The following is an 18349-nucleotide window of genomic DNA, read 5'->3' on the forward strand; positions in this document are numbered from 1 at the left end:
CTAAGCGAACAGAGAGCCTCTGGATCGATCCGTGGATCGATCCAGATGTTCCAATCGATCAGTGGATCGATTGGGACGCAACTGCTTTGCGCGATAAGCGCTGGATCGATCCGTGGATCGATCCAGGCGTTTTTCCAGAGCACAGAGGCGCTCTGGATCGATCCGTGGATCGATCCAAAGCCTCCCCGATCGATTGGGAATATTCGAATCGATCGGGATCCGACCGTTGGCGTCGATAAAGGCCGCAGGCGTTCATTTCCTTCGGCATCTCTTCTCCGATTCACTCCAGATTTCTCGCCAGCTCCTCCACAGCACTCACAAAGCTCAGATCGCCAGTTCTTGAAGGATCTTGGAAGGTTTCCAAGTCAAGAGGCGGATCAAAGTCAAGAAGAGAAGCTAGGGTTAGGGTTTATACTCATTGTAAGCTTGTAAGCTTGTATTTCTTGTATCCTTTCCCTCTCTTCTTGTATTGAGTCTTGTAGGGCTTCTCCGCCCTTGGTAGTTACCATAAAGGAGAGTTTTATTTAGTGGAGGGTGTGTGTGTTGGTGTGGATCCTTGGATTAGTCACCTCTTGTGAGGTGGATACCAAGTAAACCAACCGTGTTAGCGTTGTGTGATTGTTTCTGTATTTTCCGCTGCACATCTTTGAAGGAACAAGCAACGAAACGAGCGAACGCGACGAGCTATTCACCCCCCTCTAGCTACTTTTGGTCCTAACAAGTGGTATCAGAGCGAGGCCGCTCTTCACCGGAATCATCGCCGGAAGGGTCAAGCATAACAAGAAGAGCTAGAGGGTGAAGAAGTTGAAGCACAGTTGTCAAAGTCAAAGAAATTCAAAAGCTCAACTTCTACAATGGAATTCCGAGATGGGCTCGGATTCGACACGAGGGTGGCTCCTCCATACACTTCCACGAGCTTCGATTCTTGGAAATCAAGAATCGAAAATTTTCTTATGATGGAGATAGAGCAATGGTTTGCTCTTATGGAAGGCTTCAAGACTCCAACAAACTCAAAGGGCAAAGTTCTCAAGAGGAGCAAGTGGAGCCAAGAGCAAGTCCAAAGGTGCGAGGCCAATGACAAAGTGACCAAGCTTTTGGTCAACTTATTGCCAAGCACCATCCTTTGCAAAATTGGAGAATTTGAAGATGTAAAGGAACTATGGAGCAAATTGGCCAAGCTTCATGAAGAGATCCCCTCCACTGTACAAGATCATGAAGAATCCGGAGAGGGTGACTCTTTGGAGCAAGATCAAGAGGAGGACTCCAAGGTTGAGAGATGCTCAACCTCCGAAGAAGAAGAAATCCAAGAAGCTTCATCCTCAAGGGAATGCAACGAAGGGAACAAGGAGGGAGCATACTCCTTGTTTCATATTCAAGATGATGAAGCCTCCACCTCTAGGATTGAGGGGGAGCAATCCTTGGTGACGCCGGATCAAGAAGAAGGAGAAGCTTCTACATCCGAGTCAAGAGATGAAGAGATTGAAGAAGCTTCTACCTCCATGAGTCAAGAAAAATCAAATTGAGGAGAATCAAGATCGGATCAAGAGGAAGCTTCTATCTCCGGATCCAAAGGAAAAGATGCCACCCCTACAAGCAAAGGTATAAATATTTCAATTAAAAATAAAAATCATATTATATGCTTTGAGTGTAGGGAACATGGGCACTACAAGAGCAAGTGCCCTAAATTGGCCAAGAAGAAGGGCCAAGTGGCACAAAAGGGCAAGGCGAAGCCCAAGGAGATCATCCCCAACACAAAGAAGAGCAAGGAGCATATTATATGCTTCTCTTGCAATCAAAAGGGGCATTACCGAAGTCAATGCCCCAAGGGGAAGAAGGTGGTCAAGGCTCAAGGAAGCTCTAGTCAAGGGGGAGCCTCTAAGGTAAAGAAGAAGATAACATTTATTGAGCCTACTCCTTTACATTATGGTAAAAAGCATGATAGTTCCAATTTATATCATTTTAATGCTATTTACCATGAAAATAGAAAGCATGATAGCGTTAAAGAAAAACATATAGATTTTCATGCTAAAACTACTACACCTAAGGCTAGGATTGTAGGTAAAAATCTAGGCGAAAACACTAAGGAAAATAGACACATGCCCAAGATCAAAAATGCTCATGGACCAAAACCTAAGGATTTAATGATAGAAAATCAAGTCTTGAGGTCAAGACTTGACAAACTAGAAAAGACCCTAAAAAGGATGGAGAATATCCTTAAAGGGCAAAATGAGCAATACCTAGGGCTAGGAGCACAAAGGTCATCCAATGGCTATAGAGGTTTGGGATACAAACCCAAAGCTAAAAAGGATGTGCCTAGTTATCATAGGGTTCCATATAGCTATGGAACAAACCCTAAGTCTAGAGGTCAAGTCAAAGATACAAGGGAAGATATCTCTAGAAATATCTTTGCAACCAAAGTGACTAAGACTTCTAAGAAGTCTAAGAAAGTCACTAACAAGGTCACAAGGGAGGCTATCCCTAGAGTTGACCTAGAAAGTGTGACCAAGGCTTCTAAGAAGCCCAACAAGGTCACTAGGAAGGTATCTAGGGAAGTTATCCCTAGTGAGTACCTAGAGCATCCAAGGAACACCAATAGGTGTTGGGTTCCTAGGAGCATCTTCTCTACCCCATAGATGGGTTAGAGAGTGTCAACTCCGATTAGAAGGGTAGTTAACCTAACTTTGAGGAAATTGACACTCAAGGAGCATTTTCAAGGTTTTAGTTAACCTTTGAAAATGAAATGGACCTATTGATTACTCCTTGAAAGAGTAAAATGTGCCTAATGGTGGAAGAATTGATTTTAATCTTAAATGGCACATATTGAAAAATTCATAAGAACTATCAAGTTGGGATTTTGGTATGTTCTTAGGCAATTTAAGGCAATCCGGACCTTAATTTAAAAGTGCTACTCTTGTGGAAAAATGGAATATGTCAACATTTGAGGACATGTTTATTTTCAATTGGCATACATTAAATCAAGGAAATTAGAAATGCCAATTTAGGCTTTGGCATTCTCTTGAAGCACTTTAGGGCAATCTAGGTTTAAGTTGTAAGTTTAGCTAAGACTTTAAGGATACTTAGATAGTTAATCTAAGTATATTTTATTTATACTAAATCTTGCCATGATTGTTTGCCCATCATATGCCATGACATCATGTCTATTTTTGAATTCATTGTTTTAGTATGAAAACTTCAAAAATACCATGTCATGACATTCATACATCATGTAGTAATAAGATATTTTCTTTTGAAAATTATTTTCTTTTGATGTATGCCATAACATAATCATGCATTAAGTTTAATTCCTTGTAATCAAGGACGAATGGCATTTAACGACACTTATTGACAAGTGACATCCTAGGTGGATGACTAATATTTCTAAAATGCCTAGATAGATATGCATGATCCCTAGATTAGGGCAAAAATCAAAATCTACATCTCACAAAGACTATAAGGTGACTTGTATGTGATTAGTGCACATTAGATACAAGTGAGATGTTAGAAAGATGAACAAAACTCAACATGTTGATTTAGTGCATTCTTTTGAGTTTTTAGGTTCATCAAAACACATAGTTATGTGTTTTCCCATCATTGGGAAAGCTAATGTACAAGTCATGTGCATTATGCCCAAGGAACATGATGGGATATTGGTTTTGAAAATGTTTTTAAAATGTTTTTGGAAAACCTTGGTGAAGGCTATCTTTTGATAGTAATCACCATTGAATAGTTAGACACAAACTTGAAGAAAAACACTAAAGTTTTGCAAGTTTTCAAGTTTGTGTCAATCTTTGAAAATATGATGTATTTTCATAGAAAGCTATTTTTCCATGATTAAGTATGCCCTAAATAATGTCTACACGAAATTTCATGATTTTTGGATTTTTGTAGAATTTTCTAGGGGTTTCTGAAGTTGACTGAAATGGAATTTCAGCAACTATCAGAGCTCCGATCGATCCATGGATCGATTGGAGTGCCCGAATCGATCCGTGGATCGATTCAAAGACAATCTCCCGCGAGCAGCTGGATCGATCAGCCGATCGATCCAGGTAGTCTGAATCGATCAGTGGATCGATTCAGAAAGGTTCAATCGATTGGAACCCAACTCCAATCGATCCAAGTTGCTGATTTTGGCTGGGAAGGCTTGATTTCAGCATCTTTGAACCTCTTTGAGTCTAGGTAACCATTCCAAACCCCTAAAATATATTTGTATACATACAAAGGGTGTTTTCATGTGAAAACAAGGATGGATTGGTTAAGGAAGGCTTCATTGAAGTTTAGGTTGAGGTTTGTTTCAAATTTTGAGTATTTGAACCTCAAAACTTCTAAATTTGGGTTTCCTAAAGGTTTAGGAATTCCAAGTCATTGTTGGTGCAATGACAGAAGTTTCCACCATGTCTTTAGGGGGAGGGACTCTTTAAAGACATGAAAAATTACTTTTCATGAACCTTGGAAGGTGGTTAACCTTCTTTAAAGAAAATGCTCATGTATGAGCTTTTGAACTTGAAATGGGGAGTGGATATCCTCATTATTTCAAGTGGGAACTCAAGTGGTTAGATAATACTCAAGGTTGGGTATTTGTCTACATTGAGGGAGAAGTTAAGGATAAATGAAGGGTATGGGACCTTCATTATCGTGTTGATCACAACGAGTGATGTTGTGAACAAGGATGAGTAACTCTTCAGGGGGAGAGTCGTCAACAAATGGATTTGTTGATGTGTACCCAAAATTGGGGCATGGGTTGATGTATACCCAAAAATGGGTTGATGTGTGCCAATAGGGGGAGAATGAAAGGACCTATGAATGGGTGTAAGTTAGGCTTTCATTACCTAGAGGAAGTGTGCCCTCGTAGGGGGAGAATGAAGAGCTTAATTTATATATTCATTACCTAGTGGCATGAAGATTGAGGCTATAGGATTAGCCTAACTTACATGTGGTATTGTAAGTGTTATTGTGGTATTGTCAAACATCAAAAAGGGGGAGATTGTTGGTGCAATATCCCTCAGGTCAAGGTTGACCTGGGTGACCAAGCTGAGTCTTGGTTTGAGTTTAGATGTTTGACAATAAGAAATTGATTGAAGAAGAGTCAAGTAGGTCAAGGTTGACCGGATACTTGACAGGGAAGTCCTGGTGAGTGAAACCAGGTGAAAACCCTAGTGAGTGAAGCTAGGTGAAAGTCCTGGTGAGTGAAACCAGGTGAAAACCCTAGTGAGTGAAGCTAGGTGAAAGTCCTGGTGAGTGAAGCCAGGCAGAAGGAAAACCCTAGTGAGTGAAGCTAAGTGAAAGTCCTGGTGAGTGAAGCCAGGTGAAAGCCCTAGTGAGTGAAGCTAGGTGAAAGTCCTGGTGAGTGAAGCCAGGCAAGGGAAAATCCAGATGGATCAAGGATGATCGGACATCTGGTGTAGGGAAGTCCAAGTAGGTCAAAGGATTGACTGGATACTTGGCACGAGGAAATACAGATAGGTCAAAGGGATTGACCAGACATCTGATGGAAGTCCAAGTAGGTCAAGGGAGTGACCAGATACTTAGCATGAATAGAAAAGTCTAAGTGGGTCAAAGGGATTGACCAGACACTTGGTGGGAAGTCCTAGCAGGTCAAAGGAGTGACCAGATGCTAGGCATGATGTACCAACAGGTCAAGGTTGACCGGATGTTGGTTTGAGAGGCTTGGAACTTGGTTTTGGGCAAAAACCAAGTGTTGGATCGATCAGTGGATCGATCCAGGAGCTGGATCGATCAGTGGATCGATCCAGGCTTCTCCTAAGCGAACAGAGAGCCTCTGGATCGATCCGTGGATCGATCCAGATGTTCCAATCGATCAGTGGATCGATTGGGACGCGGCTGCTTCGCGCGATAAGCGCTGGATCGATCCAGGCGTTTTTCCAGAGCACAGAGGCGCTCTGGATCGATCCGTGGATCGATCGAAAGCCTCCCCGATCGATTGGGAATATTCGAATCGATCGGGATTCGACCGTTGGCGTCGATAAAGGCCGCAGGCGTTCATTTCCTTCGGAATCTCTTCTCCGATTCACTCAGTTTCGCCAGCTCCTCCATAGCACTCACAAAGCTCAGATCGCCAGTTCTTGAAGGATCTTGGAAGGTTTCCAAGTCAAGAGGCGGATCAAAGTCAAGAAGAGAAGCTAGGGTTAGGGTTTATACTCATTGTAAGCTTATAAGCTTGTATTTCTTGTATCCTTTCCCTCTCTTCTTGTATTGAGTCTTGTAGGGCTTCTCCGCCCTTGGTAGTTACCATAAAGGAGAGTTTTATTTAGTGGAGGGTGTGTGTGTTGGTGTGGATCCTTGGATTAGTCACCTCTTGTGAGGTGGATACCAAGTAAACCAACCGTGTTAGCGTTGTGTGATTGTTTCTGTATTTTCCGCTGCACATCTTTGAAGGAACAAGCAACGCCGAGCAACGAGCGAACGCGACGAGCTATTCACCCCCCCTCTAGCTACTTTTGGTCCTAACACCCGTGTCAACATCCGATTGGTCATTCTCTTTTTGGACCAATGAGCCCTTCTCCTTGGACTCCTTCTCTTCTTGGATTTTTGTAGGACTCTCATGAAGCACAATTACCTTTTTCCAAAGGTCACTTGCATTCTCGTATTCACCTACATTCAATATCGCATTAGGAGTTAATAAATTAATTGAAATTCTAGTTACCTCCTTGTCTGTCTCCGATTACTCCTTTTTCTCCTCGGTCCAAAATCGACGTCGGAGTCACTTTCCCTTCTTGTCTGTTGGAGCTTTAAACGATTCCTCCAACGCAATCCATTGGTTCCAATTTATTTGGAACCACATCTCCATGCGCTTCCTCCAATAGTTGAAGTCCTCACGCTCGTATGGAGGTGGGATTCGGATGTCCCATCCGAGAGGTCCCTCCGACTCCATCTTCTTCCTCTAGCCGCTCTCTTGGCGATTAGTCCAACAAGAGCTCACCTAGCTTTGATACCACTTGTTGGGACCTTGACGTCCGCTAGAGGGGGGTGAATAGCGTCTCTCCCAAATCGTTACTTCCTACACTTGTTAGTACGCAGTGGAAAACAAAATACAAACTAACAAGAAGAAAACTAAACCCTATAAACAATAAGGAAAGACAATAAACCAAAAACAAACCGTAACACGAGGCGTTTACGTGGTTTAAAGATTAGGGCTCCTACTCCACGACTGTCCGTAAGGTGGACTATCTCAATCCGTTGGTGGATGACTCCCCGGAAACCTCCGGCTAGCTCAAACCTCCTTCTCGGTGGAGAAATCTCACCACAACCTTGATCCAAACACTCTTAGATCACAAGAAGAATTTAGAGGCTTTGGAAAACTGCTAATAGGGGTTAACCATCTCTATTTCATCAACTATGCTCAAGCACCCCGAGCTCTATTAAATAGAGTTCGAGAGGAAAACATTAAGTTATTTTCCCGCTACCAGTCGACTGGTGTATGCACCAGTCGACTGGTCCTTTAAGTGAAGTTGACAGTTATCCAACAGACGGCTACCAGTCGACTGCTACAGTGTACTAGTCGACTGCTATAGTTCTGCTACAGTGTCTCAACAGTATTGCTACAGTGCCGCTTCAGTACTGCTACAGTGCCGCTTCAGTATCCTAAACACATAGAATTTTATCCTGAGTACAATCACTCAGCACTCGTCCTCGCCTTACCAACCTAGACCTAGCCTCTAGTCTCCTCCATCAGCCTCGCGTCCCTCGGATGTCTCCCCATCCTTCACGTTTTGCCTTCTAGAGCTTCCTTCACCCATGCCCATATTGTTAGGTCTTCCTTTGCCAAGAGGCTCCTCACCTCCGGGACTTCATCCATTGACAAGTCACACTTAGACTTATGTTGCCAAGACTACATGTTTGGACTTACACCGCCAAGACTTATCTTGGACTTTTCTCCTTTGCCAAGATCACACTTGGACTTTCTTTGTTGTACCTGTATCCTGCATACTCACAATGCATATCAAATACAACAATAAGCCTAACTTAAACCTTTGCCCAAACATCAAAATCTAGGGTACTCAGATTACTCCAACAGTCACCTCTTCTAGAGGTGGATACCTAGTAAATCCTTATGTTAATATTAGAGAAGTTTGCTTCGAGATTATCCATTGCAAATCATCTTCGACGAAGCGAGATGAGCTACCCCCCCCCTCCCCCAGCTTTGGAGTGTCCCAACAATTAACCCATTGTTATTACCAGTGATGATAATATCATCAACATAGACTAAGAGAAAGACCATATTCATGGTTGGTTTTGTAAAAGAAAAGTGAAGAATCATATTGGCTTTGTGTGAAAGAGAAGGGGAGAAGAGTGTTGTAGAACTTCTCAAACCATACTCTAGGTGTTTGCTTCAATCCACACAAAGAGTGTCTAAGCTTGCAAACTTCATGAGAACCTATCATTAATATACTAGGTAGAAGTTTCATGTAAACCTCATTCAAGAAGACATTTTTTACATTCATCTAATGTAAAGGCTAAAATTTAGAGAATGCAATAGCAAGATGGTTCTCATCGTAGCAACTGATGCGGATGTTTCTTCATAGTTATGGCCACATTTCTTGTTTATTGCCAAGAGTAACCAATCAAGATTTGCATTTATCTAAAGACCCATCATATTTTAGGTTCACATTATAGATCCACTTACTACCAACGAGCTTAACATTTGGAGTATAAGAAACAATGTCCCAAGTATGATTTTCCTTTGTTCTGAAAGTTTTGCTTCCATTGCTTATTGCCAACACTCATGTTCCATAGCCTATATCAAGTGGGAATGGAAGTAGAAGACAAAGTAATAGACATAGCAATATAGCTTGAAAAACCATACCTTTCAAAAGTAGCAGTCGACTGCTCCACACTAGTTGAGCGAACAGAGGTATTCTATTCTCTCCCCAGTCAACTACTTAGTCGACTGCACCAGTCGACTAATGAAACCACCAGTCAACTGGTACTCGAGTACAATTTCTCAGCATTCGAACCCTCACCCTTACGACTCACTTGAGTCTTCCTTGCAGCCTTGACTTCTTGCCTTCAAGCCACTTCCTTTGGCTCTCGTCCCTCGGATGCATTCAAGCTCGTGGCTCGTCTCCAATGTCATCTTTCGTGTATGCCTCGAAGTCGCTTCCCTCGGCCCTTGTCCTTGCTACATTATCCACGGTCCCTCGGATGCTCCATCCTTCACCGGACCCGAAGCCATTAAGCTGAGTCATATATGTGTATCTTACAAACCTGCACAACTCAAATACACATATCAAATACAAGGGTGAACCTAACTTAAATGCTTTGCCCAAATATCAAAACACATGATCGCATGGGACATTAAGATTGCTCCAATAATATTCACCACCTGAATCTAATTGCATGATTTTAATTTTGGTAGAAAATTATGTTTCAAGTAAAACATGAAAGACTTGAACACAAAAAAGAACCTTACTTTTATACCGAAGAAAATATACCTAAGTAAAGTAAGTGAAATCATCAATAAATATAACAAAGTATCTGTAATGTTCATGAGAAATTACAGGAATAATACCCTATACATCAATGTATATAAGTTCAAAAGGTTTGGTGATGCAGGTTTTATGCATTGAAAAAGGAAGTGTTTTGCTTTTACCAAGTTTGCAAGATGCACAATCAACAATATCATTAGAAGAAGTCAAAATTTTATTTCCAAATAAACTAGATCTAAATAAGATTCGAAGTACGTGAGAATAAAGGTGACCAAAATGTCCATGCCACACCTGATTATCACATTGAACAACATTACAAACAACATAATTTGATACCGGAGAGGGAGATTAAAAAAAAAAAAGGAAGGAGACGTCCCACTTTAGATTCCTTCACGATCTTCCCGAACACTTGATCTACACAAGACAACTAGAATTTGAAAATTGAACATTACAATTGTTGTCAACTAACTGATCGATATGTATAAGATTAGTGGACAACTTAAAAGATACAAAAACAATATTTAAAGAGATAGAAATATCACCAACAGCTATGACGGGTAAGGAATTATCATCAGTGGTATGAATATAGAGATCTCCTTTATATTTTTTTAACATTATATAAAGGTAAGGCAGTGTTGGTTATGTGATTAGAAGAACCAAATCAAAATACCAAAGCTTAGGATTAGAATTTTTATTACCTGAAAGGTCTAAAGCAGAAAGGGCAGAAACTAACATTTATTGAACTATTTCAAGAGTAATAGAAGATTGATCAGGACTAAGAGCATTTGAGGAACCAACCAGGACATTGTAGGCAATTTCAGATTTCTTTGGAGGCCGAATGGAACAATCTTTGATGATATACCCTGATTTCTTATAATAATTATAGAATTTTTTTAGTACAATTAGTGTCAATGTGCCCTAATCCTTTACAACTATAGCATTGGAATTAGTCATATCTCTATTTCCTTTAAACCTCTTGAGCAGCATAGGTAACAGGAATTGGAGTAGAATGTTGAGCTTTTTGTTTTAGGATAGCTTGTGTAATGAACCATTGTTCTTCCCTAAGGAGCTCTCCCACACAAATATCCAATAAAGGAACTGGCTCCCTGCTCATCAGGTTGGACTTGATTGCTTCAAACTCCCCCCTAAACTTCATTAAAAACTAGTCACGCTTGCTAGTCTCATGCATACTTTGGATAACAATGAGTCATTCAAAAGATACACTTGCATACACAATATCAGTGCACTCAGTCCAAAAGTTTCCAAAGGAAGAATAAAACTCTTAGATTGACATACTCTCTTAACCGAGCTCACTCAACACGAGTTTCAATTGAAACCTTTATGCTTTATTACTTTGGTTGTAAATTTTCTTCAAGTAATCTCATATTTCTCTAGAGGTCTTATAAGACTTGAGATTGAGACGTATGGAGAGTTTTACACTTCCAAGGATCCAAGACATAATCTGAGCATCCTTCACCTCCCATTTCACATATTTCTCCTTCTCCTTCTCATTGTTGGTGCAGGATTTGTCCCATTAATATGACCCGATAATTTCATTTTCTTGATAAAGATTTGAATTAGAATACTCGGGAAGAATAGTTCCTTTCATTAAATCGAATAAAAAAAATGTTCAGATTGTTCTACAGACATGATTCAACCAGAAACAAGTACTAAGAGATCAAGTCGAAGAAAACATACCTAGAAGAAGAACAAAACAAAATACTAACATCTTGGAGCTAGAAACCAGACACAAGATGAAATGATCTCAGAGTTTTTGCTCCAATACCATGATAAAGAAAATGATAAAGAAATAGAAGAAAATTTTTTAAAAACATTTTCTCTCTCATTCACTAAGAGAACTACAATATTTAGATATCAAGGATTAACAAATTCCTCAATCCTAGGGTGTAACATAGGAAGAAATACAATAATAATTACAATAATGAAAGAAATAATCAAGGGATTTACTGCTATAAAAAGCTAAAAGAAGAAAATAAGTATAAGGAAAAAATATATTGACAATATTATGTAAGGAAAGAATATATTGACAATATTATAGTTGACAATATTGATAACTATATGCCTATTTATTTCCTATAGTACTATTTTTTATAAAATTATATCTAAATTTTTAGTTGAATGCATTTATGGTATTCTTAATCTTATTATTCACTAGTTGCAGGCGACTTTTATGCAGGATAAACCCATCACGGACAATATTCATTTAGCCCAAGAATTGTCTATAAAATATGGCAGAAAGCACATTTCTCCGATATGTATTATGAAGATTGATCTTCGGAAAGCTTTTAACTCGGCGCATTGGGTTTTTCTTCATGAGGCACTCATTGGGCTGAATTTTCCAAAGTAGTTTATCGCTTGGATTATGGAGTACGTAACTACTACCTCTTTCTCATTGGTTATAAATGGAGAGTCTTTTGGTCTTTTCCAAGGAGCTCGAGGAGTACGACAAGGAGATCCTCTATCACCATACCTGTTTAGGATCTACATTGAGATCTTTGGGAGGTAGTTGCAGTAGAGCAAGATGCGGCCTGGTTTTAGCTTCCCCCCACAGTGCGAGCATCTTATATTGGTTCATTTAGCTTATGCAAATGTTCTCCTTCTTTTCAGTCGAGGTGATACAGCTTGAGTAGGCACATTGATCACATGCTTTTAGGACTTTGTTTCTACTTCTAGACTTCAAGTTAATCATTTGAAGTCTAATATTTATTGCTAGAGTTTATGATACGACGCAGAGTAGACTTCTATCCATCACAGAAGGAAGACACTATGCCTTTTAGGTACATCGGGGTTCCACTAGCTGCACAGTGCTTACCGATAATTTATTATAGCCCACTAACTTATTCTTTAATCTGACGGATCAACACCTAGCCAAGGAAGATATTGTCTTATACAGGCATGACACAACTTATCAATTCAGTATTTCAGGGTGTCGAGTGCTTTTGGCTTTCTATTATGCCACTACCTCAGGGTATCTTTAATCATATCTACAACATATGCTGGTCTTTCATGTGGACGCCCAAGAACCCCTTAGTGTCTTGGGCAGATATGTGTAGACCGAAAGATGAGGGTGGCATGAGATTCATAGACTTACGGGCATGGAACCTAGCCCTCCTGGCTAAGGTTCTTTGGAGGATTCAAGAGAAGGAGGATGCATTGTGGATCAAGTGAGTACATCATACCTACTTGACTTATATTGATTTGTGGTCTTGGCAGGAAACTCATTCAGATTCCCCGTTGATCAAGCGTTTACTACACAGAAAAGATCTCATCCTTGAGACTACTAGGTCACCTGAGGTTGCTAGACAGAAACTGACAAAGTAGTTTTCACAAGATGACGGAGTCTTCCGGGCTTATGATTTTATCCGAAGTCTGGTCCCTAGGGTGCCATGGGCTTGGTTAGTGTAGAAGTATTACATTCAACCTAGTCATGTAGTCACTTTCTAGATATTGACATAACAAAGACTCCTTATCAGAGATCGACAGGAGTAGTAAGAGGATCGATAGTGCATGTGCACGTTTTACGAACATGTACTAAAGATACAGGAATTTTTATTCTTCCGATGCCTCCCTCCTCCTCCTCGATTGCATATCTATGACGAAGGATTGAGGTTAGGTGCATATGCGTCTAGAGATATTAACATATTAGAAGGTAATCTGTGTATTTAGTATATTTATATGGTATTACAAAGGGAGTAAGATGATGACAAAATACAATTATTAATTTTATCATCACTGATACATTAGGTGTTGGGGATTTGAAATCGTAATTTTCTTTACTAAAGGTAAATTAAATATAAAAAAAAAAATTCAAGAGGGTATATATTAAGTATCTATTTAGATTTAATACTACCTCATATTTTAAAATCTTACCACTTTCACTTGTAAAAAAAAAACAAAAAAACAAAAAGCTCGCATTACGTCATCGGTCCGCTGGCAGCGACCGGCTTGGATAACACTACGGCAATTTATACGGCCTACGAAATCATCCCTATCCCATTTAAGCTGTTCCGCCCCCCTATAATACCCATTTTGTAACGATTGGATGGGAACGTAAGTATAGTCCTCCTCCTCCTCCTCCCACCTCACCGACCGGAGATTTCGATCCTCTCTCTTTGCATGCGATCGAGTGAGTTCGGAACTCAGGGAGTGGTGGCGGATTAGGGCTTCGTGCCATTTCGATTCGAAGAGCATCGACAATGCCTTCGGTGCTTGGAGAAACCCTCGACCCACGAATGGCTTTCCCCTCGTCTTCCGCCTCGCTCACCTCCTTCTATGGCAAATCCAGATTCAATCGTCTTCAACAGAAGTGTCACAAGTGGAATAGTCGTGGTAATCTTAGCTAACATTTGCTTCTCGTGGGGTGCTATCTCGTCGCTTTAGGTATTTGTTGCTGCTTGCTGCTGGTGATTAAAGAAACGTGACAGAGGTATTTCTTTGACTTCTTAATTTTTTTATTCTGTTGATCATTGTTTATTGAGTGTTGAATTTTTTTTTTTTTTTTTTTAGGTTTATTAGGAAAAATTGTGTTTCTATGCGATGTTCTTTTTGTGCTGTAAGACTGGGATTTTTTTTTTCCCTTCTCGAGGATGCGTGGCTATGTAATCGCTGTTAGGTGAAAACCAGATTTGTCATGCAGAACTCAGTAGGTGGTAAATATGCTCTGATGCCACGTATTTAATCAGGTTCTACAACTGAACAGTTAGAAAGTCTTGGATAGTCTAGTTTAATGGTCAAGAAAATAGGACTGATAATCCCGTTGCAGTTTTCCATGGATGTAAATGATAATTGCAACAGGGAGAACGAAATCGTGTTATTTTATTTGCTTAAGTAACCCTCGTATCTTCTTTTTGCAGCTAATTGGGATTTCTTTCCTTTGCCAGAATTATGTCAACTTAAACATGAATGACATAGCTATGTAATTGTTGTGAATTGAAAACAAGATTAGTCAGTAGATACTTAGTAGTTAGTAATATGCTCAGATGGCATATATTAGGTTTACAACTAGGCAGTTTGCAGATCTAGGGGATACCTATTTCCCATTTGCATCAAAAGTTTTTTATGTTATTTTTCACCGCTTTAAAAAATTCAATCTCTTGTCAGATGCATTGTCTTATAATAATCCCCTCTGTTGGAACATCATTTTTATAATTATGCTGTAGAACTTAGCTATTGCAATGATCCTCCTTTTACTTCTTCTGATATCATATCATTGATACCACTGATTGTTTCAAGAAAAAACCTCTTTTACAGGATCATAATTGATGGCCAGTTGTCAGTCTTGCAAAAAGATAGCTTCCAGAGATTTTGGGACTGAACCATCTTTCTGCACTCCTAACTTTAGGGAATCATTGGTGAAGCATAAATGTAATACTCCTGTCATCATTGAAAATATTGTGAAGAATATAGCCTTGGAGGATCTTGACATTTTATCTATTAATGAGCAAAACAAACCTATAATTGGAGAACTTGGACGAGTTTTAAGTGGAATCTTTCATGTTGGTGATTCATATAAGGGGATATGCGATCATGATCCTGCTACAGATAAGGATTCTTATAAGGGGGTACACGGTCATGTAAATGAAATTGACATAACTTTTATGGACGACAATAAATGGGAAGATTTTGACAAGCATACTTCTATACACATGTTGGAACATCTGCAATCACCTCTTTCCCAGGATGCAAGAGGATCACCAAGTAAAATAACGGATGCTGAGAGCTCTGGAAAACCTGTAAGTTCCTTTCCATGCCAATTATTGCATCTATCTGCTCTTTAGATTATGCTTCAAACAAACAGATGTTACACTATATTGTTGCTTATAGTGTTAAGAAAAACCATGGTCCAGATGTTATGTAGTTTTCCTTCCTAATGTTAGGATGAACCTCATCCTTGCATTGGCAGTTGCTTTAAAAAACCTCTACTTACATCTCTTATATATCAGCATATGCTTATGCAATGCGGGACTGCACATCCACTTGTGCCTACCAAAGGGTGATAGAGATTAAACCAATCACTTGTTGTAAAGTCCATGCCCTATGTTGGAAGTTAATATTGATTAAACTTGTTTTTCCAAATAAAGAAACAAGATTAGAGGTTAAACGAATCACTTGTTGTAAAGTCCATGCCATATGTTGGAAGTTAAATATTGATTAAACTTGTTTTCCCAAATAAACAAACAAGATGCTGCTGTATGTATTGCTTAGGCCAACATGCAAGTTCTTTGTTATACAGATTATACTGTTGGTTATCATGCACTAATATTTGCTTCTTTTTTTTAAAATTATATGTACTATATATATATATATATATATATATATATATATATATATATATATATATATATATATAATTCTTGTTTATATTGGTTGCTTATATTGGTTTATTTGAATATAATATAGTAGATACAAACTCATTTTCCTTGACATGTCTTATAGAGTATTGTCAATATAACTAATGATCTTATTTGAAGAAATACCAACCACATATTCACCGACACATGTGATCCCATATAACCTCATGCTTTATGGAACCTTCATGTTGATGGAAGTTTGAATGGAACTGAAAGGGGAATGTTGTTGTTTTTTAGAGATGAGTGGGTCTACCGTAGGAGTGATTTATGCTTGTCAACAAGCTTGGTTCTTGGCTTGATAAAAACTCATTTATGTTTGTTTGATAAAAACTCATGTATGTCAGCCAATTTAATGTTTCGAAGTTGGCTTGTTGGATAAGGCTTGATGTTGTTGTTGTTGTATTGTCTGATATAATATTTCAGTGCTTGCTTAATGCTTACAAGTTTTTCAGATTGTTTAAGTTTTTTGTCGGAGTGGTACCTAGTTTAAGGTATACTAGAAATTGATTAAACTTGGCTTCATGGAGTTGACTTGGGTTAGAATTTTAGCTCTATATTCATTGAGAAATTTGATTTACATTGATCATCCTGTATCACAAGACCGCTCAATTTATCAAAGGTAAATTTTATTCAAGGACGAATATTTGATGCATATAGCTTTACAGAGTTAAATCGTATAAATGGCTCTTATTGGTTTGTCCAGTGTACTCCAAAGCTTATCTCGGCCATGAAAGGGAGCCGTGAGCAACTAGGCACGCAGCCAAATAAAAAATTGAGTGTTAAGTGGTCACCCGATGTCTATGATCCACCAGTTACATCTGAGTCCCACACCGTGAAGGGGCATCGTCGCGGTTACAGGATTGTCAAAAAGCACAGCAAAAACAGGTCCTGCAAAAGCAGCAGCTGTGACAGGAAGTCTCTCTCACGGAAGAGCATGGGACAACATCGACTGTAGAATGATGATGATGTCATGGCCTAAAACCTCGATGCACAAATCATTTAGCCATTCTTAGTATCCTAAGATGGATGAACGTCTGATTTATTGTTGTCTTTATTATTTCAGGTTAGCAGCACTCCAGGAAAGAAGTGTGCTGCCCAATCAAATGTGGAAATCCTGGGCTATACTCCGATTTGACTGATACGAAATGTGGAAACAGCAACGATGGCGAGTCTGCTGCTACGCTGCAAATCTCAGTTGCCAAGGCCAGCGCAGTACCATGAAAGGAGCAGCTACAAGTTCTTCCCAAGTAATACTTTAGTGCAGTTTTGGTTTTGTACTTAATCCTTTCTTGAGTCTCGTATGTATTCCTCTAGTACGTTCCATTGTTTTACCACCCTCGACTGTGTTTTTTTTTTTTACTACATTTTGTCTTTGTCTGATCGTGCGATGAGCTAAAGTGGTGAGTTCTGTTATGGATTGTTAATTTCGTGATCAATTAATGTTTGCAAAAAATCTGCGTTTAATAAATTCATAGTTTTCCAAATTGGTGTTGAAGCTCGGCCAGGTTTGACTGATTGTGTCAGGATCCTCAGAGTTGACTAGAGATATAACCATTCTATCCCTTGCCTTGTGCTGATAAGTAACCAACTTTCCAATCTAATTAGTTATGATATAAGACAAATTACAACACAATACACAGTAATCTGCTTTGTACACGTACACAATACCCGTACACACATAGAGAGATTACACGTACACGTTGCAGCAGTACTAACTAGATCCTAACTAGGAAGAAGCTGAGCTCGGGCCCATGGTTGCCGTCGGGATTGAGCATGTAGAACGTCTCGGAGTCCTTGTTGCCTACCACCCTGTCGAAGTGGGCCCGCATGTACGTCATCTCCCCCTCCACCGGATCGGTCATGTCGTCCGGCAGCACGCCGGCACCCATCGACACGGTGTACAGCATCCGCATGACCTCCAGGTCCCTCTCCGACGCCTCCCTCCTCACCGCGTACCCGATCTTCCTCCCGTTCACGAACGCCGTCCACACCGGCTCCTCCAGCAGTTGCTTCCTCTTCTTCTCCTCCGCCGCCGCCGCCGCCTTCTTCTCGCACTCCAGCGCGATGCGCAGGTGGTCCGCCCCCATCTCCTGCATGAACTTCCCGGTGGGCACCGCCAGCTCCAGCAGTAGGATGGGGATGCTGCGGGGGCTCTCCTGGATGGCCAGGCTGATCCGCGACTTGCGGTGGCCGAAGAGGGTGCCGGTGGTGCGGGCGGCGCCGCTGATGTGGCCGTCGGCGGAGGTTCGGCTGCCGCGGGAGAGGCCTCCGCCGGCGGCGTCGCCCGGGAGGCGGCAGGCCGCGGGGGTGAGGATGGGGAAGGAGCGGAAGAGGGAGCGGACGGCGCGGAAGGCCAGCTTGGCGTTGGGCTTCTTCTTCTTGGGCTGCGCGAGGGTGATGGTGGGGCGGGGCGAGGAGGGGCAGTCCCCGGAGGTGGACTCGGGGGCGACGGCGGGGCTGGCCATGGCGCGCAGCGTCTGCTCTTTGGAGAGGCGGCCGTGACCCATGAGGTGGATGGGTTTTTGAAACGAAGAG

General features: G+C 40.6%; 2 protein-coding genes across 2 annotated transcripts; one reads left to right on the plus strand and one right to left on the minus strand.

Annotated features, from left to right (window-relative positions):
- The first annotated feature begins 13480 nt into the window (after nt 1-13480).
- LOC122035278 lies at nt 13481-17250 on the plus strand. The gene is made up of 4 exons (XM_042594698.1): nt 13481-13890; nt 14715-15196; nt 16518-16781; nt 16878-17250. Exons 2-3 carry the CDS (start codon nt 14726-14728, stop codon nt 16767-16769), a joined length of 723 nt encoding a protein of 240 aa, XP_042450632.1. The 5' UTR covers nt 13481-13890; nt 14715-14725; the 3' UTR covers nt 16770-16781; nt 16878-17250.
- Nucleotides 17251-17419: 169 nt separating this feature from the next.
- LOC122003805 (protein MIZU-KUSSEI 1-like) lies at nt 17420-18321 on the minus strand. The gene has a single exon (XM_042558814.1). It carries the CDS (start codon nt 18319-18321, stop codon nt 17530-17532), a length of 792 nt encoding a protein of 263 aa, XP_042414748.1. The 3' UTR covers nt 17420-17529.
- Nucleotides 18322-18349: the final 28 nt, after the last annotated feature.

This window comes from Zingiber officinale, chromosome 1A (assembly GCF_018446385.1).
Source record: "Zingiber officinale cultivar Zhangliang chromosome 1A, Zo_v1.1, whole genome shotgun sequence".
In the NCBI taxonomy this organism is placed as follows: Eukaryota; Viridiplantae; Streptophyta; class Magnoliopsida; order Zingiberales; family Zingiberaceae; genus Zingiber; species Zingiber officinale.

Coding starts and splice junctions, on each gene's coding strand:
- LOC122035278 (XM_042594698.1), top strand. CDS start 14,726: ATGGCCAGTTGTCAGTCTTGCAAAAAGATAGCTTCCAGAGATTTTGGG. Junction 15,197..16,517: donor CTGAGAGCTCTGGAAAACCT/GTAAGTTCCTTT, acceptor TGGTTTGTCCAG/TGTACTCCAAAGCTTATCTC.
- LOC122003805 (XM_042558814.1), bottom strand. CDS start 18,321: ATGGGTCACGGCCGCCTCTCCAAAGAGCAGACGCTGCGCGCCATGGCC.